The 22,164-nt window shown below is 41.6% G+C and overlaps 3 protein-coding genes, 2 long non-coding RNA genes and 4 other non-coding genes across 11 annotated transcripts in view; 2 read left to right on the top strand and 7 right to left on the bottom strand.

Annotated features, from left to right (window-relative positions):
• The first annotated feature begins 368 nt into the window (after positions 1-368).
• Positions 369-21,753, top strand: LOC127598938 (myocyte-specific enhancer factor 2A-like). Of its 3 annotated transcripts, none has more exons than XM_052062551.1 (10): positions 369-372; positions 4,616-4,790; positions 7,928-8,131; positions 9,625-9,765; positions 9,928-10,072; positions 10,249-10,302; positions 10,799-10,914; positions 11,947-12,061; positions 12,333-12,408; positions 14,872-15,316. In XM_052062551.1, the coding sequence occupies exons 2-10, from the start codon at positions 4,737-4,739 to the stop codon at positions 15,089-15,091; spliced, it is 1,125 nt and encodes a 374-aa protein (XP_051918511.1). In that variant the 5' UTR covers positions 369-372; positions 4,616-4,736; the 3' UTR covers positions 15,092-15,316. The 3 variants fall into 3 exon arrangements, with proteins under 3 accessions (XP_051918511.1, XP_051918510.1, XP_051918509.1); XM_052062550.1 differs by lacking the exons at positions 369-372; positions 14,872-15,316 and adding exons at positions 412-586; positions 21,418-21,753 and having other exon boundaries at positions 4,620-4,790; XM_052062549.1 differs by lacking the exon at positions 369-372 and adding an exon at positions 413-586 and having other exon boundaries at positions 4,620-4,790.
• Positions 12,830-21,375, bottom strand: LOC127598971 (uncharacterized). The gene is made up of 5 exons (XR_007961962.1): positions 20,982-21,375; positions 20,359-20,395; positions 19,990-20,015; positions 19,702-19,733; positions 12,830-12,948 (listed from the first exon to the last, which is right to left on the bottom strand). It is a non-coding gene; the product is annotated as an uncharacterized LOC127598971 (long non-coding RNA).
• Positions 13,213-14,796, bottom strand: LOC127598974 (uncharacterized). Its single transcript, XR_007961964.1, has 3 exons — positions 14,436-14,796; positions 13,814-13,850; positions 13,213-13,433 (listed from the first exon to the last, which is right to left on the bottom strand). It is a non-coding gene; the product is annotated as an uncharacterized LOC127598974 (long non-coding RNA).
• LOC127600115 (small nucleolar RNA SNORA44) lies at positions 13,216-13,346 on the bottom strand. Its single transcript, XR_007962281.1, has one exon. It is a non-coding gene; the product is annotated as a small nucleolar RNA SNORA44 (small nucleolar RNA).
• On the bottom strand, positions 13,909-14,048 carry LOC127600118 (small nucleolar RNA SNORA16B/SNORA16A family). The gene has a single exon (XR_007962284.1). It is a non-coding gene; the product is annotated as a small nucleolar RNA SNORA16B/SNORA16A family (small nucleolar RNA).
• The window catches only part of mctp2b (multiple C2 domains, transmembrane 2b), a 31,392-nt gene continuing 25,440 nt past the window's right edge, over positions 16,213-22,164 (top strand). Inside the window, exon 1 of the mRNA XM_052062458.1 lies at positions 16,213-16,350. The gene's annotated coding sequence lies outside the window, so the exon portion shown is untranslated. The remainder of the gene's footprint in view (positions 16,351-22,164) is intronic.
• Positions 17,148-19,693, bottom strand: LOC127598920 (piggyBac transposable element-derived protein 4-like). The gene is made up of 2 exons (XM_052062525.1): positions 18,918-19,693; positions 17,148-18,586 (listed from the first exon to the last, which is right to left on the bottom strand). The coding sequence occupies exons 1-2, from the start codon at positions 19,400-19,402 to the stop codon at positions 17,356-17,358; spliced, it is 1,716 nt and encodes a 571-aa protein (XP_051918485.1). The 5' UTR covers positions 19,403-19,693; the 3' UTR covers positions 17,148-17,355.
• Positions 19,801-19,931, bottom strand: LOC127600116 (small nucleolar RNA SNORA44). The gene has a single exon (XR_007962282.1). It is a non-coding gene; the product is annotated as a small nucleolar RNA SNORA44 (small nucleolar RNA).
• LOC127600119 (small nucleolar RNA SNORA16B/SNORA16A family) lies at positions 20,453-20,594 on the bottom strand. The gene has a single exon (XR_007962285.1). It is a non-coding gene; the product is annotated as a small nucleolar RNA SNORA16B/SNORA16A family (small nucleolar RNA).

Raw genomic sequence — 22,164 nt, 5'->3', positions numbered from 1 at the left:
AAACAAACACAGTCAGTTTTGATTTGATGAGGCAGCTCCACCACAGCTACCGTTTCAGTTTAACTTTTTACGACCTTGAGTTTCCACCCAACGATTCCTCGTTGATGACAGAGGTTTCTCTACATAGCCTCTTAACGTTTTCCATTCCCAAAACGACTGATGCGTTCGCGTTTGAGGTGCGCCTTCAACAGGATACCTGCGCAGCCTTGTTGCATGAACTGATGAAGCCTGCTTGGATGAGAGGCTTCTAACCGGAGCAGTCCAGTTGCGATTCAATGCCCCTTATAATAATTTGTTTGTATCAACGTTTTTAAAGGAATACCGTACAACTCCGTGAGTAACGACGAGTACTTCTTGAGGTGGAAAGTGGGCGTTGCAGGGTCGTGTAGTCAAGGAGATGACAGCGACGTGGGCGCGGCTTGTAGTCCGGGCGCGAGTTTCCTCGGGCGGGGAGGATGTAAGCGTTTGAGCGGCGGAGTCATCTCCTCCCACCCGCTGACTCCCTCTCCCTCTCCTTCTCCTTCACCGTCCTTCTTCCCTTCATCTTCTTTATCTTCTCATTCTCCTTCGTCGAAAGTGGCCGACGGTGAGTGAACTTGAGTCCACTTTGCTGCGTATTTATTCACGTGTTTGTCAACCGTTTAGGGCGAAAAACAAAGAGTTTGGGGATTCGACTGTCGACTTCTGGAACGCGCTGTTTGAAAGCTTCAATATGTTTTGATAATTCATTTTGGACTTTTTGAGTCACTCTGGGGCGCGAGAATATGTCGTTCTGGATACTTTGAAGCAACTCTTGTTTGGACCAAAATGTGAGGCTAGCTAGCTAGCTGCGTTAGCTTCATAGTGAAGTGAAGGAATGAAGGATGCTTCCTCGTGATCTTTTTTTTTTTAACTTAAAAAGTCATGTTAACTTGAAATGGCAACGTGAAGTTGCAGACCATGCTTGACCATTCTTGGTGATTGAACTTTTGTTTCAAACAAGTATTCAAAAGAAAGAATTGCAAATTTACTTTATGAATTTGATCCCATACCGAAACACTTTTTGGAAATTAACCTGATTTAAATCCTATCCCTTATGTCTTAGCCAAATCTTTAACCACTGAAAGACATCAACATCATTCAGGGCTGCGTGATGAGACCTCAAAATATATAACAAGACTACAAAAACAACACCAAGTGCACGGTGACGAGATGGCTATCACGCCTGCTGGAGTGCTGTGGGGGATAAATACATTTTGAGCTGCCAATGCATCTAATAGTACTAAAAGCCATCCTCAGATTTTAATACCGATATTTTTGATACCAGAAAGGAACGCTGTGGTTTGCAAACTCATACAAGAATCACTTTGGTATTTCCATGCAGAAAAATGTAGTTGATACATAGGTTACATATTGAAAAGTATGGGCAAAAATCGAACAGAGGCTGCCTGCAACAGATAATTGTTTTTGTGGTAAACACCTTGCCGGTAATGTCTTAATTTATGGATCTGATCACTGACATCATTGATTATGTCTGCGAGTTCATTACAGCCAATTGCAAAACTTGCATAGAAAATATCGGCTGATCTGGTAATAGCTTACGAGATCGGTGGAAAGTGTATTCCAAAGCGAATGTCACATTTTCTATTAGTTTGCTGTTTTTGACCTCATACTTTAATCTTGCTTTTTTATTGTTTAAAAGTACATTTTACACAATAAGTACAAGATACAGTGTCGAACACATCAAAAGACTTCAAATGGAGAGCAATGAAGAGGAAAAAATGTAACAAATTTAAAAAAGAGGATTTTTTTATTTTGTTCATTTCTTAACAAAAAAATTGTGTTTATAGTTCATATTTTTTCATTTCACAGCCCAACAGTGCACATTTTAGACCATAAAGGTTTTTTGTTGTTGTATTTGTCTCTGTGTCAAAGACATCTCCTAATTACTTTTAAGTATTTAGATTCACACTCCATTTTGTTTTGTTTTGTTTTGAAACTAACAAAATATGATACAGAAACATCCATCCATGAGCTGAACCGCTTTATCCCCACGAGGGTCACGGGCGTGCTGGAGCCTAGGTGGGCTACACCCTGAACTGGTTGCCAGCCAATCAGAAGGCATTTTCAGGGGATTATTGTTTTATAAGATATTATTATCTTATATGATGCTAATTACATGACATGTTTCACGTGACACATTTTCTCCCGTGTGGTCAAGTTTGGGGACACAGAAATCCGCTCATAAACACAAATGTATAATTTAAAAGTGATGTGAGCACGCCACACATCTGCACCGCCGTCATGACATCAGTGGGAAAATCTTAGACAGTCAAAGACATTAGCATCATTTAGGGCTGGGTGATATGACCTTAAAATAAAATCCTTGTGTTTTCTTTTTCATGTTAAAGAGGGAGTTTGCAGTTTTAAAACAGTGAGCAAGATTTGAAATGTAGACCCACATTTTATCACTAAAGTCTGAGCGCACGTGGGCATTTATATTGCATAAAACATGTAAAACATGTAGTTGTGAGGTATAAGCACAGAGAATGCTATCCAACTTCAATAAAATAGCAATGCTAGCAATACCAAGTTAGCATCATTAAACTAACTTTAGCCACGATTACTACATTGGTTGCATGACTATGTATTCGTTTGATTTTTTTTTTCATTTTTGGGAATGCATAGTGAAGTAAAAAAAATAAATAACAGGTGATAAACCTTCCCCTCAACAGAATTGTTGCTTATTTCACGTCCCTTCCTCTCAGTTTCCTGAAGTCACATTCTTCTGCTACAGTTTCCTATGGTGGATATTTCAAAATAGTTTCAGCAAAGCTCCTGAAACCTAAGCTCACAGGTCACCACGGGGCTGCAGAGATTTTCTGGCGGACCGGCTTTTAGTGTATTTGGGTGTTTTCTTTAAAATAGGGTGAGAGTGGGGGGCGGGGTGGTGGAACAGCACACTTCCTCATTTATACAATTTCTCCAATTGTTTTTTTCCCCTCTCTTGTTTGTCGAAAAAGCAAATTACAACATGATTTAAAACAAGTTTTTGTTTGTTTTTACCCTTGGATTTGCATTGTTTCTCCTGATACAGTTTCTCCCACCCTGCATTAACTCCCGTACAAATGATAGCATGTCCTGTATTTTTGTCTCCATGCAGATAATGTAAAAGTAAATGTTCCCTCTCAGATATTGTCAAATTGTGCAAGTTTACTCGATGTAAATGTGATCCTTTGGAACCTCGCCTCTTGTACAGTCACACTTTTTCCATGTACAGGCGAGGCAAGGCAAAATATTTGCTGCGTGGAAGCGTGTAATTGGGGTCAAAAGTTTTTGTCATGCGGATAAATCATCATACATCATGCCTTTGGTAATGTTCAGCGTTACTGACTCTGTCATTGCCTTCCACAAGCTCTTTTTGTTTTCATACGATGAACAATGAAAAGGGTTTTGTCGCGGGGTATTAAAGTCGCTTCTTTGAGAAATAGTGTCAAGTTTGCCCGTAAAATTCCTGTATGTATGTTCTGTGTGAACGGTACCAATATGTACTGCGGGGTCGAAGTCGACTGTCAGTTTTTTAGGGCTCCATAAATGGTATCAGAGGTGTACACGATTAGCAAGTTTTAGCAGCCAAGACTCACTTGGGTGAGTTTAGCGTGAAAGACCGAAAAATCAATGCCTGGGATTTGCAGAAAACCTTGTGCGAAAGATATTCACCTTCCACCGCACCGTCATTCGATGCTGTCAGCGTGACACCTTGCTGATGTGCTCGGTCAGGAAGGGGTCGACCCAATTAGCAACAAATCTGCAGCCGCTAACTGGAATGACGAAAGAGCCGGCAATTACTTTGACACGGTGGTGTCGAAAAGCATTTTCAGAAAACTTGAGAAGTATTGGCTAACTAGTGATCATTCGCACCAAAGATGCCATGACACCGTTTGCTGTTTTGTTGCCGGATTTCATGGTTAGCATGACAAAATAATCAGAAGGTTCTGGTTGCCAGATAGCGACTTGGTAGCACATTATCTCGGTCAAGCTTCCTAGATGACCTTGCTTGTTTTGGACCCTACTCAAATCTTCATTTTAGTGTTGCCATAATCCAGCCAGGGATGAGCTCCCTTGATGCCTCCTCCAAAACAGGAAGGGCTGAGAGAGAAGTGTTGCGGGAGGCGGTGGGGGGAAAAAAGGCAAGTTCAGCCCTAAAGTGCTGGAAAGGGAGAGACACTCCTGTTGAGGAACTTTTGGATACGAGAGAATGAGACGAGCTCGATGATGATGGATTTGTACTTGATTGAAATTGCTGAGGTTATGAAGTTTCTGTAAAGGCTGATGCTTTGGGGAAGAAAAATATTGTTTCAACACTTCTTTGGTATTAGAAGTAAAGCAAAGAAGGAAAAAAAAGGAAAGGCTATTTTGGATAATGTAATTTGCATTTGCATACTTTATAAGTCAGGAGAGGGGGATCAATCAGAATTTTTTTTTTGAAGAAAAAAAACATTTATATTTCAATGCCACATGATCCTGCATGAATGTGGACGTCCAAGTTTATTGATCATTTCAAGGATATGTTCAGCGAAACATCAAAAACGTTTGCTCTTTCTTTTTCTAACATCACTATGTCATGTGTGTCGAGACAGGTTACAGCGGCGTTGGGACCATGCTTTGAGGACCACCTCGACTTACACTCGTTCATTCTCCTTATCCGTATTGGGGTGATTTTTATTTATTTATTCATTTTTTTGGGGTGGAGGAAGATGGGGCGGAAGAAGATCCAAATCACCCGCATCGTGGATGAGAGGAACCGGCAGGTTAGTGCCTTTGCTTTCCGTTGGGGCTTGAGGTTGACGTGCCATTTATTCTTTCTATCCACACTAACACACACACACACACACGCACACACACACCTCTCTCTCTCTCTCTCTCTCTCTCTCTCTCTCTCTCTCTCTCTCTCTCTCTCTCTCTCTCTCTCTCTCTCTCTCTCTCTCTCTCTCTTATATATATATATTTATATATATATATATTTATATATATATATATACAGTATATATATATATTTTTAATTATTATTATTTTTATTCTATTGCGGCTCCAGCCTTCCTGTGTTGAGTTTTTGCATGTTCTCCCCGTGCCTGCGTGGGTTTTCTCCGGGTACTCCGGTTTCCTCCCACATTCCAAAAACATGCATGGCAGGCTAATGGAACACTCAAAATTGTCCCGAGGTGTGAGTGTGAGTGTGGATGGTTGTTCGTCGATGTGTGCCCTGCGATTAGCCGGCAACCAGTTCAGGGTGTCCCCCGCCCAAAGACAGCTGGAATAGGCTCCAGCACACCCCGTGACCCTTGTGAGGATAAAGCAGATCGGAAAATGGATGGATGGATAGAGAGAGAGAGAGAGAGAGAGAGAGAGAGAGATAGTTCAGATGACCTTCAGCCTCCAAATTGTCAATTGTCAGGTGCGCCGGATACTCATATTAAAGAAAACGAAACAGCCTTGGTTCGCTCTAAAACCCAGCATGGCGCCGGGAGGTATACCAAATTCCCAAACATGTGCATTAAGTCTTGCATCAGGACGAAAATCAGGGTATGCCTGTTTCTAAGCTCGATCCCATAATGTCAACAATTGTCATGTACACACATAATGTAAACATTATTGCTTGTGGTTTTGGCGCTAATTAACTTGTTGATGTTGCTGTTAAAAGTAGTACAGCAAATACTCTATGTTTTGCAAAGGAATCCCTCAAGGATCCTTCTGTGGACTCTCAACATTTTCAGCGGTAAGGATGGTAATTTGGGGTTAGCCGGGTCCGGACGGCACCCTGTCATTTTCAGGGCGGGACGCACAACTCTTCCTTCTTCTCTCCCGGACGTCTGCTGGCGGGCTTCACGCCGCCCGCCGGAATCCCACGCGGTGCGCCGCTGGCTAAATATATCGGGCAACAAACGGCGGCCTGTCTGCGAGAGAGGTGGCGGCGCTGTAAATAGCCACATGGCCGGGGAAATAAATATGTGTTTGTGTTTAATGTTTGCACGTCTGAACCGTAGCGTCTCCATGACTGGAGAGGGGCTGTGGGTTGAGCTCCTACTTCCTTATTTCAGGAATGTCGCTTCATCTGTCTTGTAATGCTGCGGTTTTGAAATTTTTGTTTTATTTTTGACAGAATTTAACTAGAGTGTACCTAAAAAATTATCTAATAAAAGAGGAGGTTCAGAGAATACAATAAGTTACTTTGAGCCACTTACATTTTTTGCATTTTAACATGCAGAATTAAGATAGCATAGCTGTAGCATCATCTTGCTAACCTAAAAAAAAAAAAGAAATTGTTTAGGTTTTTTTTGGTGTATTTTAGACCCAGTACTCACATAAAGAATTTTCATATCTTCAAAGATTGTTTCTCAGTGACCAAACTCGCACATGAAGATAACAAATCAGGCATTTATTGCTATTGGTCATATTATGCGTGGTGTGCGCCAATGATGTCAAAACAAATCACCACACACATAAAGATTCTGTTCCAGGGGGTTTTGGAAGGTTGAGGGTTTCCAAATATGGTTTCAACTTCAAGACAGGAATGGGGTTTGCGAAATAGCCAGGGTTAGGCTTTCTAGTAAAGGTTAGGGTTTCTAGTATCAAATCGAGTTTCTTGATTTTGCTAAATCGCCATTTTTTTTAAAGCAGCCTGTTTACTGGTAAATGGAATATTGACTGATTATTCAGTCACCAAAAGTTCATTTTATCCATCCATTCATCCATTTTCTAATCCGCTTATCCTCACGAGGGTCGCGGGCGTGCTGGAGCCTATCCCACCTGTCTCCGGGCAGTAGTTGGGGGACACCTTGAACTGGATGCCAGCCAGTCGCAGGGGGCACAATGCAGATATCTCGTTTGGAGAAGTACAATGCTTGCTGCAGCTCTTGTATTGAATGTTATTCGATGCCTCATGAAACAGACACTATGAATGATAATATTGATACTTGTGCTAATTCCTTCTCTTTTGCCTTGTTGTGCGGAGGAAGTTATCGGCGCCGGGTCAGAGACGAGGTGGTGTTTACGTCCAGTCAAAGTTTGTCTTGGCAGAGCTGGTTGTTGGCTGATGTGTATTTATGTTCTCCTTGCCTAAATTTACACACTTTGCCTTCCGCTTTTAGTAACTTCTCTTTTATTTTCTTTATTACTCATCCCTGTGCCGTTTGTAGACGACGCTTGTGTTCCCGATTAGGATGTCTGTGGATCTTTAAAAATGTCCAAATTTCATTGTCCGTAAAATTGGCATGAATAGTAACAACATGACATGAATAATAACAACAAAGTCAGACAATTGTAGGTCCTAAAAATGGTTAGTGTCATATAATAATTCTAATCCACCACAATATGGCTTTTTTTAAAAATGGTCCACATTATAATGCTAAACATGCAAACAGGAAATAAAAATAAATAGTTGAATCAAATCGGTTATTGGGTTTGAAATCGACACAGAACTCAATAATGATTTAGCCTGAAAAATGTCATGTAATATAATTGCATCTTCAAAAATGACTCATAAAATCTCAACTCAACTCAGCCGTGTTTGGAGAGCTCGTGAAAACAACCACCGCTGTATACAAATTGCAGGTCTTTAAATGACTCAATAGTTCAAATTAAGTCTGCTTTTTACAGGTCTTAAAATTACACCAAATTTAAGAATAAGAAATAAAACTGGTGTTTATAGGTCTTAAAGATAATGATACATAATCTATTAGGAAGAAGTGAATCTGTCAATCATGGGTCTGAAAAGTGTTTCGTACGCTAATGATAATACTGATTATAGCGAGTCCTACAAAAACAACGATTCACGTTGCCCTGTCTTAAACATCACACACGATGCAATCGTAACAATTCCGTCTGCTTGCTCCAAACTGTTTCGTCATGTGAGAATAACAAGAATTGACCGGAATTGTTGTCCGCGCAGGTCACGTTCATGAAGAGAAAGTTCGGCCTGATGAAGAAGGCCTACGAGCTGAGCGTTCTGTGCGACTGCGAGATCGCCCTGATCGTCTTCAACGGCTCCAACAAGCTGTTCCAGTACGCCAGCACCGACATGGACAAGGTGCTGCTCAAGTACACCGAGTACAACGAGCCGCATGAGAGCAGGACCAACGCAGACATCGTGGAGGTGGGACATCATCCTTTTTCGTTTGGGCCACTTTTCAGGTGTCGTGTCTCCAGTAAACGGGTGGATCAACTTTTGTGCTCAAGGGCCGCGTTTGATTTTGAAAACGAACAGATGGGCCACGTCATTGGCACGTAGGGTTCACAAAAAAATAAACATCTGTAAATGTGTCTGTGTAAAATAGTTCAATTGAAGTTTAACATAATGACTTCTAATTTTGAAATGTTATCTATACCGTAGAATAATTTAGTTATGAATACAGTATTTGAAAATGATTTTAAAAAATGAAATATACAATTTTTAAATGTATATGTATTTTCCAACATTATTGCATTTCTTTTGATTCGTTACAAACCCAGTAATTAATGTTATCACTGTATATGAAAATTAAACATGAATAAATACATGTAAAATAAGGTACTTTTCGATCATAAAATGATTCATTGTCCCTGAATTTGATTAATTGATTAGTCGACTACAGAATTAAATCATTGTTAAATGTAAAGTTGATTTTGTGTTTATATTTTATTTACATTAATTTCCCAGTTATTTTAGTAATCAAGAAATTAAAATGTTTATGTGAAAAGTTTTATTTTAATATTTTATAATAAAATATTTTTTTTAAATATTGTCACGATTAATGTAATTGGTGACTAATTATTCCAAATATTTTATAAAATAATTACAAACTTTTTGCATGTATTAAATACTTCTTCGTTTCAAAACTTTGCTGCTGTGAATTGGGAATTTCTCCATTGCAAGACGAATAAAGGTTTTCTTATCTTAAAAGTAATATTTATTGTAGTCACATTTTTTATCGATTATTTCTCATCAATCAATTGAATAAGTGAATCATAAAAAACTTCTTATTTCAATAATTAAAAAAATATGTAGTATTGTTTGTCATTCATGTCATAAGAATTCATGACCAATGGCTTAGTAGAATAAATTCAGAAAAGCAAAATGTCACATTGCCCATAAAAAAAAATGCTAAATTCATTCAACAAATATTCTCGGACTCTTGACCTTGTCAATGCTCGTTGGGCTGGAGTAAAAAAAAAAATAAAAAAAACAAGAGCCGCGTGTGGGGCCATATTTTGCTCCTCCTCGCTCAAATTTGAGATTCAGCCGTTACGCTGGCATTTACCACAAGAAGGCACCTGTGTCAACCGCTCTTGGCTTCATTTGCTTGCATGTATCGCTTGTTAGCGTGACGCCCGGACGTGGTTTACATGGCAGATGGAAACATTTGCACAGCACTGACATTTGAGTCCGGCCTTCTTTGTCAACGGAAAAATGTTCGTTGACCATCCTGCACAAGTTTGGTTTGTCACGCCAGGAATGATGACGTCGGCCACACTGTGGCATCCTTCCTTGTATGAACAAAGTGCAGCTACGATAGCACCTAACTGCATCATCGCGTGTCGCAACCATAAATTTCAATTTCAGCCATCCCCCCCCCACACCCCCCCCCCCCCCCCCCCCCCCCCCACAAGGCACTGAATAAGAAAGAGCAACGAGGGTGCGAGAGCCCGGACACGGCCGACAGTACCACCTATGCCTTGACACCAAACACTGAAGAGAAATACAAGAAGATCAACGACGACTTTGACCACATGATCAGGAGCCACAAGATGGTGGGTGAAGCCATTTGTTTGGGAGGTGCTTCTGATGTCTAATGACACCAATGTCGAACTTTTTTCCTTCCAGAAGGTGCCTCAGCCAGTCAGTTAATCAAGTCAAATCATGTGTCGAGTCGCTGTGCGAGTCTCTGACATGCCGGTGTCACCTGTCCGTAGTCGTCAAGTCTGCCGCAGCACGACTTGGTGCAGGTGGAAGGAGGAGGAAGCGGTGATGGACGAATGATCGCGATGGCGTCTCAGCCCGCTCACCTGCACAGGAACGTCCACGCAACGCAAAGGTCGACCAGTGCCACCAACACGGGTGTGCGAAGCAGTTCCTTGATTTGTTGGTTTGTCAATCACGTTTTGTCAGTCCGTGCGTGAGAACTATGTGGACACAATTTGTTTCGGCTTCCGTGCAACAGGAAAATTGTACATGCCGTTGTTGTTTTAGTATGAATCTGATGTAGAACGTGCTAATTTTTAGTTTGTGTTTAGGTCATATGCAGAACAATTCAGATTTGATGCTGCAAAATGGATCTGGACCAGATGGTAAGTTCCTCTTCACAGTCTCACACACACAAGCACTCAACAATTTGAGTTAGTTAGTCATGTTACCCACCTGCCGTAGCTAGTTACTAAGTTGGTTGGTTCATGTCAGCTGAGCATTAAAATCGCTTTAGCTTGTTGATTCGTTAGTTGTTAGTATCTTGTCAGTAAATAAGGTTGTTGGTGGAGAGACAGAAGCGGGAGTTGGTGATTTCGTCAGCCTCATAGTATGTCAACCATTTGAATGACAAAATGTGACATCTTCATACGGTATCTTCATCTCGCTGACCTTCGTGCTCACCCTCCCTAAAGGCTAAGCCTCATACGAGCGCAAGCATTATGTAACAAACAAGCTCAATAATTCAGTTTGATCTCCTCTATAATAAATAAAAGCTGCACTTTCATGCTCCTCATCCTTATCGTACTGCTGCTGCAAAGCTTTTCCAAGTGATGACATGACACAAATGTTATGGCGTTTTTTTTTTGTGTGTGTTTTTAGTGAATGGCTTCGTGGAATCATCTCGAAAAATCCTCTCACCAAAATCTCAGATGCCGGCACGCAAGTCTGACCTGCGAGTACTCATTCCTGTGTTCAAAGCTGGGCTGACCACGCTGGTGTGTGTGTGTGTGTGATACATCACTGATTTGTCACCAGGACATAGGGTAGTATGCTCTAACATCAAATGACCTCATCCAGGGTGCGGCCATCATAACAACACCAAATAAACGCAGAGTTGTACTTCCTGTAATAAAAAAAAGCTCACAATAGATTACGCTTTTCTGCTTATTTTATGCTTGGAATGAAAAATGATTTATACTCGTCGTTTTAGTCTGTACTCTTAGTGGTTAAACACAAAATCATGATCGTCTTCTATTTTTCTAAGAAATATTCTCCTCAATGAGAACTGAGGCCTGAAAGTATCTATAATTTAGCAGTGTTAATACTGACACCGTGTGGACAGAAATGGCACCACAGCATAATCAAAACAAACTAAATAGAAAACAATGTGTTCACTCTTGGCGGCCCGGTAGTCCAGTGGTTAGCACGTCGGCTTCACAGTGCAGAGGTACCGGGTTCGATTCCAGCTCCGGCCTCCCTGTGTGGAGTTTGCATGTTCTCCCCAGGCCTGCGTGGGTTTTCTCCGGGTGCTCCGGTTTCCTCCCACATTCCAAAAACATGCGTGGCAGGCTGATTGAACACTCTAAATTGTCCCTAGGTGTGAGTGTGAGTGCGAATGGTTGTTTGTCTCTGTGTGCCCTGCGATTGGCTGGCAACCGATTCAGGGTGTCCCCCGCCTACTGCCCGGAGACAGCTGGGATAGGCTCCAGCACCCCCCGCGACCCTAGTGAGGATCAAGCGGCTCGGAAGATGAATGAATGAATGTGTTCACTCTTTCGATTCAGCAATTAAAGGGAAATTGGGTGGACACACTGGACGCTTCGGGGCAAATTTTAAACACTTAAATTGAATAGAAAGAGGGCCAGTTTGGACACTTTATTGTGTTCAGATTTTTGGCCCCGATTCTGAACTTTTCATGTCATCCACCGAAAGGGATTTGGGGTGTAAATGTTTGCATGGATGTCGTCCCCTGTCGCCACTATTTTCCTGGTAAATATGTATTAATATTCTGATGATTGTGTTTTCAGGCTGAACAGTGTCATTCGAGTCCAGCTTTGAGCACACCAGTGGTCTCCATTAACACCCCCAACTTGACTCAGCACAACCAGCTGTACAGCAACATCAACTCTCCGTACGACAACGGTAACACGCTTGTGCAATATGATAGTTTTGATATGATACTTTCACTCCTGACAAAGAGGAATGCTATCGCATTTACTCATCTAGAGTTCCAGCGGTGTGTTACATAATTTGCCATTTTATTGGTAACGGTTACGAGGTTCGACTGTAGCGTGGTAAGGAAAGATAAAATTGTGAAATTTATGATTTTCCATGCACCCATTTTTGAATTGAGGTTAAATGTTCCAATAAAAACCTAAGACCAAAAACGCTTAAATTATTTTTTTCTTGTCAGATTATGAACTGAGCAGCGCTGAACTGTCAGGTTTCTCCATGACCACCTGGCAACAACAAATGGCCTCCTCGCTGGGGTAAGACATGAGCAAGACCAGTTCAAGTTGAAAGATTGCATTTCATTGAACTGTTCTGCAATACTCAGGTACAGAAATGCATTTAATTTTTGAACTGTTGATCAAAAATCAAATTTCCTCCAGGGTGAATACTCTTTGAAACAATTTGCCTATTCAACCTTCACCAATGCTAGTGAGAAGCAATAGGCTGTCAAGTCATTTGGCCATTCTTTAAATTTGCCCAAGAATAACCCCCAAAAATATTCAAGCCCCCCCACCCCCACTAGGACCAAAGCAAACATTGGTCATACATCATACACAAAACATTTCACAGCATTTGACCCTGCACTTAATTCTGTCGTACTTTTTATAGTCACATCAACATTAGTTACCAATCCCATTTATGCTGCGGTAGTGGTTCATATACAAGCCAAACCACAAATGATATGAAAATGTAGTTTATTAGCAAATCCAAATTACAGGTCGTACAGATGGACCCCAACATCCATCAGCGCATTTTGAGGCTCGACTGCCAACAACTCCAGGTGAAGTCCAAAAGACCTGAGAACACAACAAAAAGTAACATTGAGTGTACATTTCAATGAGATGTAATATTCAGAAGCGTAGGATTTAGCTCAGTCCCATATCCGCAAGACTCATCCAACAGTCTCTTGTTAAAAAGGTCATCACAGATCACAAAGAGCTTGCATGAACCAGTAGTTTACACACCTTGGAAGTGTCAACATCAAAGGCCTGACAACCTAGACAAAAATAAACACAAATTAGAACAAAACCAAGGTTTGGGCAAATGCAATACAACCACTATTGATCTGTGGGACAGCTGAGTGGCCGCTGCTGCCATGGTAACGTCAGAACAGTCAAAGACTGCCCCGCATGTTCTAGCACGCACTTGGAGGGCACAAGCTACAGACAAGCTTGTTCCTTAGGATTGCATGCATACACAGTCATTCATGACATTATTCCACCCAGAGGTGAGTAGTACACCAATTGGTCATTTACCTGAATGCCACTGAAGACTCTTCGCCCTAAATTGAAGAAATTGGCCATTAGACGAGATTACAGCGATCACTTCAGGTAATTGATAGTAACATGGCTCAGTAATTGGAGAATCAATCACAGATCTCAGTGAGGGCAAGTGTGTCATCACAGCCAGAGATGCACTGTGGAACTGCCTTTGCATATTGGTTTAAACCGTGATTTATGACATCAGCATTGAAAATGCAATTTCTGGCATTTGTTTTCATCTTTTTGTAACAAAAAGTAGTGGTTGTGTACACAAGCAGTTGGCTTGTAGTTCAGTTTGGTTTCCAAGGTTGACCATGGCCATTATTAAATCACGGTCATCTTCAGATTGCGCTTGCCGTTGGCAGTCCCACTGTACAGCGTTGTAATAATTTAGACATACCTTTGATTTATGGTCGCCAGACGCATAAGCCCAACATCTGCGGAAAGGGACAATGTACATCAGTTTTTGTGGACTTGGTAGAGTTATATTCGTCAGCATATCCTTTCCCAAAATTGTTGCTGTATCAGTTATTAGTTTAAACTGAACAGCGACCGTCGGTGAAAGTTTTTCTTTCGGCTTCCTTTTGACCGTTGAATGCTACTAAAAAACAACAACGGCTTCGATAGGAGCCTGGTGTATACGTTTATACACGTTGCATGTTTTCACAAAATATACCTTTTCATATAACAGAAATAAACGTGCTGAGCCATCATTTCTTTTTAAGAAATGTTTTAAAAAACATATGCCCAAAAGCTATATAGAATAGCTTTCGGTTTTGTTTTGCTTTACAAAAACATGCTTTTGTGGCACACTGAAAACTGGACAAATTGTTCACAAAAGCAAGTCGCCCAGCACGTGGTGTGTGGCCCACTCAACAGCATGCAGCTTTAGCTTAGCCTTCAGTCCTAGCTCCATTTCGACACTCTTGCTTAAATTACGATTCCGTGCGGTTTTTGTCAGCGACATATAAAACTTCAGTTGTTTCCACGACATCGCCAATGACACAAATACCTTAACTTACATGTCTCGTCCTCGAATCTTTGTACGCCACGTACGGAGTTTTGGAAGAGGAAGAGAGAGCGCGAAAGGCAGAGTTCCAGTTATATAGACATGTGACGTCACATATTGCCTCTTTTGATTGGACTGTTCTCGTTTCCGATGCATGATGGGAATTGTAGTTTGTCCTAATCTGTTAAAACTTGCGGTAGGCAAATGAAACTTATTTAGGAATATAAATTAATTTAATAAACGGCCAATATTCACATGGTAATATAAATAATATTTTGACGTACTGTAGATGGGCTGTTTTTTCAGCTGCAACTATTAATTTTAGTGGTGTGCGTGTGTGTATGTGTGTGTGTTTAAAAAAGAAAAAATGCCTTCTGCTTTTTAATATTTTTTAAAAAATTCATTGAATCATGAGTTGAACTTCCCCTGACCCTCCACCATGTTTGCAGACCAGGCATCACCACCAACCACAGTAACATCAACATCAAGGACGAGCCCCCCTCTCCCCCTCCGCCTCGGGGCTATTCCGCTCCTTGCGAAGGCGCAGTCCAGCGGGACGAGCATCCGCCGCGCCGTCGCCCCGACTTCCTCCCCCTGGCTATCGCTCGCTCAGAAGCTGATGACAGTGCGGCGACGAAACGTCTTCGCGTCGACACCTGGGTCACATAAATGAATCGTAGCCGTTATGCAACTTCAACTGACGCACTTCCTGCTCTCAGGGTCGCTAAAAGCAATAACCACCATGTCTTGCCCCCCAAAAAATTAAAATTATTTTCTTTAACCGGCCCTCAAGAGGTTGATGAGGATATTGTTCTGTTTGAATGATACAAAATGTGTCTCTATTGTTGTGTATATAGTACTTTACCTTTAATATATCTCTTTGGCTGTAAACAAGTATGGATCTTGCATTATTCTTAGGTCTTAGCACATACTTAGTTTTTTGTTATTTTACTACTGGTGTGTCCTTTTTATCAGCATAGTGGACAATGATTATCACGTCTGCCCCACAGTTCTAAATATCGGGGTTTGAATGTCAGCTCAGAAGTGCGCGCGCGCGCTCGCGTGTGCGTGCGTGCGTGCGTGTGTGTGAATATATGTGTGTGTGTAAGAGTGTCCCTTTTGGGTTCAACGATGTTTTGCGGTTTTAGACCTACAGTTTGGGGCATTTCTTACTGGGTTGTGCAGTTTTAGTGTACCATAGCATAATCTAGAGGGGAAACTGAGTTACTACAGTTTGCAACAAAAAAAAGTTTTTCTTTGCCTCCCTCAACACACAACAAATATTGGCGGGAGGGGTGTTATTATCGCCCTTACTGTCCAAAGTAACAACAAATAAAACGTATTTTAGGTTAATTCAAAAGAAACGTGAAGCAGACTTCTCGCCAACATTGTGGTTTTCACGTGGTGACAGTCGGAAACGAAGCACATCCTGCACAACCTTTGCATAGCGTGCAAACAACTCAACTTTCCAATTGTGTGGGGTTTTTTTTTTGTTTTTTTGCTTTATCGAATCTTATTTTCCCGGTATTTTTATGTGTGCTTCGATTCAATCAAAAGTCACTCAATACACAAGTGAGCAAAAGCGGAACTACAACGTTTTGTGACTTTTTAAATTAACTCAAAGTTCCGATGCGTTGAAGTACACGCTCTTGGTGGACACATAATAGTAATTAAACATGTTTAAACGATCACCGAGACACCGTCGTTATCTGATCCATTGAAGAAAACGTCTTCTTTTGAAGCTTTTATTTTGATATTTCACGGAAGCACTTTTTTGCCCGCTGTTGTTGGCTGTCTAATGGTGGAGTCGGAAAACGGGAGGGGAAGCAGGTTTGAGGCTCCAAGTCACCGCGATGTGTCGCAGTCGCACAGGGAGCATAAGAATACACACTTCGTGGGGGAAACGTTCCTCTGCCCTCACCTCGAAGGTAAATAAACGTCAATATTTGTCTCTTTTGTACTTTGGTGTCCGCGAGGGTAGGCAGAAGGGCAGGTGAGCTTCTTCACCTGAGCTTCAAACTGATGTCCGACGCGAGGAAAAGTTTTTGAGAAAGCGAGATTACGCTTCCGGGTCCGATTTTCACATCGAAATTGCGTCAAAGCCAACAAATACTTACTTTTCACATTTCCAACTATCCATTCATTTGGATGAGATTGTCAGAGCACAGACCAGACAATGAATTCATCGATTCGCCAGGAACCTACTGAAACTCACCCGGAGAGACAATTTAGATTGTTTAACCAACTGAAGCTGACTTTTGCAGAGAAGAGCCGGGTACACCCTTGAACGCTTACCAGTCAATTACAGAGCACACTCAATCCTCATGTTGGCCGACCACCACTGTCTGTTGTTTGCGGGTCAATTTTTACCCAGGGTCTAACTTAGTCCTAATCATTAAAAAGAAAGGAGTATCACTCAATATTGTTAATACTACATCCTAACTAACATTATATGCATTCATAACCATAAAATCCTATTGTAATTGGATTTTATGGCCCCCGAGACACCATGTCCCTTATTTTTTAGCTGAAAATAAGGTTGTTTAACCATATGTTAACTAAATGTGAAACCCATTGATAATGTTTTCTGACTACAATAGAACAATATTAGAATATAACTTCTGGAAAAAAAGTTTAACATATATATATATATATTAATCATAGTTACATTGGTGGTGCTAGGGTCAAATTTGACCCGCATAAATTTGTTAGAAAAAAGGAGCCTTTGTTCTTCAGAAAACAACTTTATTTACCAAAAACACCAACCTCAGAATAATGATGACTGCATGAACACAGAAAACATTTTTTTTCAAACATCAACACTATTTGATTCAGAAAATAAAAATTCAATCACCAACTTTATTTGATTCAAATAATATTCACAGATCAATTATGATTAATGAACACAAACTTGAAGATGTGTGTGTGTGTGTTCACCTGCACGAATCACAGAAAGCTAATGTTTGCATGTGCTCCCTGCAAATGTATTTTTGACAATTGTGGCAGGTTGTCGTCGTTTTTCTGTCTTTGTTTGAAGGGCAAAACTGGCACCTCTTTCTTTTGGTGCCTTTGGCATCCACTGGCCGGAGCCCTGTAGACCCTGTAGAAGTCGCTGCCTTACTTGCTGCCTGCAGCTCTCTCACCAACTCGGCACTGCCAGGAGCTCGGGGTACCCGCTGGCGTCTCTCTATATGTGGCCTCACCAGAGCTTTCCCCAGCTCCTCCAGAAAGAGCCTCCTCCTGTTGAACTTCCCAATGTTCCATCCAGTACTGACCTCCGTCCACAGCACAAACGCATTGTAGGCCGACACATCCAGCATGTTGAAGAACACAACCATTGGCCACTGTAATGTTTTTCTCTGACAGGTGTATGTGGCAGTGACCTTATCAAGAACATCAACTCCCCCTTTGCAACGGTTATAGTCCAATATTATTGCTGGCTTCTTGTCCTCCCTGCTGCTCACAGCAGCGTCCTTGTGGAGGGTTGAGATCAGGGTGACATTCTTCCTCTTCTTCGGAACGTAGGACACCATTGTGGTGGTTTCTGTGAAAGCAAATTTTGAGGAGAGAGGAACTCTGTCTTTGGTGTCAATCAGGGCAGGAGGGAGCTCTGGTTTATTTTTTCTTACTGTTCCCACCATGGTCAGTTTTCTCTTCAGCAGCTCTTGGCCGAGGGCATAAGAAGTGAAAAAGTTATCGCAGGTGATGTTATGCCCACGTAGACCCTCTGTCAAGTCCAGCACCACCCGCATGCCCTGGTTCCTTTCGGTCATTCCACTTGCAGATTTGCCTGTGTAGATCTGCATATTCCAAGCATAACTGCTCCTGGCATCGCATGCTGCCCAGATCTTGACTCCGTACTTTGCAGGTTTGCTTGGAATATACTGCCTGAACGGACAGCGGCCTCGGAATGGGACAAGTCGCTCGTCTACAGTTACCTCTGGCCCAGGATTATACATGGACGGCAGAAGCTCCACCCACTTGTCCCAGACTTCCCTGATGGGAGCAAGTTTGTCAAGGGCACGCCGTGCTGCTCTGGTCTCCCGGTTATCAAAGCGGATGACTCTCGACAGGACATGAAAGGTCTGAAGGGACATTGTTGCACAAAAAATATTCCGACCTGACTCAGCATTCCAGAGGCTCGAGGTGGCTTCATTGTTGGATCTGTCAAGGCAAGACAAGGAGAACTTATTTATAAAGCACATCAACACGGGCAATAGAAACACATAATGATGATGATCAATAATAATATCATCATAATTCATTCTATTCATAAATATAGTGCATTTACATATTACATATCATTACATATTACATATTATAGATGCTTTACATCGAGAATGAGGTAAACCACAGACTTAGTCGTTATCTGTGGCTATTCACAAACACATTACATACAGGGATGTTTTACTGGCTAGGTGGCCAGTGAGCCAATTTTATAATATACAGTGTAAAATAACATTGGAGTTTGTAAGAGATGATGCAGAATACACACCTGTACACCCCAGCAAGAAGCAGAAGGCCGAAGTAGGCATCAAGTTTGATACCATCAATGTCCTCCCAACTTTGGCTGAAGACTTTCCTCCCCTCCAGGTTTGTCATCTCAATCAAGATTGATTGGATGGAGCTTGGTATAAATAGCTGAAATGCAGTCTTTATATCTTGAATATGTGACTTCGCAAATCGAGTGGGTCCAGGGGTCATTTTTATAATGTTTGCAGATGTTGCTCTGCCTTCATTTTCATATGGAATTGAGGACCAAACCTGCCCATTCTTCGAAACAAAGCCCTGTTCTGGCTCATTCAGTCCTACTTCCTCATCTGGATCGGATGTGTCTTCATCTGGATGTGGATCATATTCCACAAAATCGTCCTCAGACACGTCTTCCTCTATTTCAGCCTGATCCATCTCCTCCAAAGCCTCTCCCTCCTCGAGGATGTGATCCAGATTCTCACGGACTGTATAATGCCTTTTGCTCATGATGAAATTGACAGATGCTGCTGCACAATGAAACTCAAATGATCCAGGCTCAGGTATTTATAGATATTTCTGTGAGAAAATCTGGGCACTGGTCAAATCAAGTTCCCATGGACGGGAGGGGAGGGGGTTGTCTGTGTGTGTGTGTGAGCAAGACAGGTGTCTAGCCCTCATGTTGTGTTAGAAACGACCACCACTGTCTGTTTGCGGGTCAATTTTTACCCAGGGTCTAACTTAGTCCTAATCATTAAAAAGGTCATCACAGATCACAAAGCGCTTGCATGAACCAGTAGTTTACACACCTTAGAAGTGTCAACATCAAAGGCCTGACAACCTAGACAAAAATAAACACAAATTGGAACAAAACCAAGGTTTGGGCAAATGCAATACAACCACTATTGATCTGTGGGACAGCTGAGTGGCCGCTGCTGCCACGGTAACGTCAGAACAGTCAAAGACTGCCCCGCATGTTCTAGCACGCACTTGGAGGGCACAAGCTACAGACAAGCTTGTTCCTTAGGATTGCATGCATATACATTCATTCATGACATTATTCCACCCAGAGGTGAGTACACCAATTGGTCATTTACCTGAATGCCACTGAAGACTCTTCGTCCTAAATTGAAGAAATTGGCCATTAGACGAGATTACAGCAATCACTTTGGGTAATTGATAGTAACATGGCTCAGTAATTGGAGAATCAATCACAGATCTCAGTGAGGGCAAGTGTGTCATCACGGCCAGAGATGCACTGTGGAACTGCCTTTGCCTCGTCTTTTGATATTGGTTTAAACTGATTTATGACATCAGCATTGAAAATGCAATTTCCGGCATTTGTTATCTTTTTATAACAAAAGGTTTCCAAGGTTGACCATGGCCATTATTAAATCACGGTCATCTTAAGATAGCATTTGCCATTGGCAGTCCCACTGTACAGCGTTGTAATAATTTAGACATACCTTTGATTTATGGTCGCCAGACGCATAAGCCCAACATCTGCGGAAAGGGACAATTACATCAGTTTCTGTGGACTTGGTAGAGTTATATTCGTCAGCATATCCTTTCCCAAAATTGTTGCTGTATCAGTTATTCGTTTAAACTGAACAGCGACCGTCGGTGAAAGTTTTTCTTTCGGCTTCCTTTTGACCGTTGAATGCTACTAAAAAGAGCAACAACGGCTTCGATAGGAGCCTGGTGTATATGTTTATACACGTTGAATGTTTTCACAAAATATAAATTTTCATATAACAGAAATAAACGTGCTGAGCAATCATTTCTGTTTAAGAAATGTTTAAAAAAACATATGCCCAAAAGCTATATAGATTAGCTTTCGGTTTCGTTTTGCTTTACAAAAACATGCCTTTATGGCACACTGAAAACTGGACAAATTGTTTACAGAAGCAAGTCTCCCAGCACGTGGTGTGTGGCCCAGTCAACAGCATGCAGCTTTAGCTTAGCCTTCAGTCCTAGCTCCATTTCGACACTCTTGCTTAAATTACGATTCCGTGCGGTTTTTGTCAGCGACATATAAAACTTCCGTTGTTTCCACGACATCGCCAATGACACAAATACCTTAACTTACATGTCTCGTCCTCGAATCTTTGTACGCCACGTACGGACTTTTGGGAGAGGAAGAGAGAGAGCGAAAGGCAGAGTTCAATTTATATAGACTTGTGACGTCACATATTGCCTCTTTTGATTGGACTGTTCTCGTTTCCGATGCATGATGGGAATCGTAGTTTGTCCTAATCTATTAAAACTTGCGGTAGGCAAATGAAACTTATTTAGGAATATAAATTAATTTAATAAACGGCCAATATTCACATGGTAATATAAATAATATTTTGACGTACTGTAGATGGGCTGTTTTTTCAGCTGCAACTATTAATTTTAGTGGTGTGCGTGTGTGTATGTGTGTATGTTTAAAAAAGAAAAAATGTCTTCTGCTTTTTAATATTTTTTAAAAAATTAATTGAATCATGAGTTGAACTTCCCCTGACCCTCCACCATGTTTGCAGACCAGGCATCACCACCAACCACAGTAACATCAACATCAAGGACGAGCCCCCCTCTCCCCCTCCGCCTCGGGGCTATTCCGCTCCTTGCGAAGGCGCAGTCCAGCGGGACGAGCATCCGCCGCGCCGTCGCCCCGACTTCCTCCCCCTGGCTATCGCTCGTTCAGAGGCTGATGACAGTGTGGCGACGAAACGTCTTCGCGTCGACACCTGGGTCACATAAATGAATCGTAGCCGTTATGCAACTTCAACTGACGCACTTCCTGCTCTCAGGGTCGCTAAAAGCAATAACCACCATGTCTTGCCCCCCAAAAATTAAAATTATTTTCTTTAACCGGCCCTCAAGATGTTGATGAGGACATTGTTCTGTTTGAATGATAAAAAATGTGTCTCTATTGTTGTGTATATAGTACTTTACCTTTAATATATCTATTTGGCTGTAAACAAGTATGGATCTTGCATTATTCTTAGGTCTTAGCACATACTTAGTTTTTTGCTATTTTACTACTGGTGTGTCTTTTTTTCAGCATGGTGGACAATGATTATCACGTCTGCCCCACAGTTCTAAATATCGGGGTTTGAATGTCAGCTCAGTAGTGTGTGTGTGTGTAAGAGTGTCCCTTTTGGGTTCAACGATGTTTTGCGGTTTTAGACCTACAGTTTGGGGCATTTCTTACTGGGTTGTGCAGTTTTAGTGTACCATAGCATAATCTAGAGGGGAAACTGAGTTACTACAGTTTGCAACAAAAA

Source organism: Hippocampus zosterae, chromosome 4 (assembly GCF_025434085.1).
Source record: "Hippocampus zosterae strain Florida chromosome 4, ASM2543408v3, whole genome shotgun sequence".
In the NCBI taxonomy this organism is placed as follows: Eukaryota; Metazoa; Chordata; class Actinopteri; order Syngnathiformes; family Syngnathidae; genus Hippocampus; species Hippocampus zosterae.
This window is presented reverse-complemented; position numbering and strand designations above follow the sequence as displayed.

Bases quoted from the DNA above. Each gene is read 5' to 3' on its own strand.
- LOC127598938 (XM_052062550.1), top strand. From the start codon at position 4,737: ATGGGGCGGAAGAAGATCCAAATCACCCGCATCGTGGATGAGAGGAAC. The intron at 10,073-10,248 runs GTGTGCGAAGCA...GTTTGTGTTTAG, and splicing joins GACCAGTGCCACCAACACGG to GTCATATGCAGAACAATTCA. The intron at 12,409-21,417 runs GTAAGACATGAG...CCATGTTTGCAG, and splicing joins CAAATGGCCTCCTCGCTGGG to ACCAGGCATCACCACCAACC.
- LOC127598920 (XM_052062525.1), bottom strand. From the start codon at position 19,402: ATGAGCAAAAGGCATTATACAGTCCGTGAGAATCTGGATCACATCCTC. The intron at 18,587-18,917 runs GTGTGTATTCTG...TTGCCTTGACAG, and splicing joins CTTCTTGCTGGGGTGTACAG to ATCCAACAATGAAGCCACCT.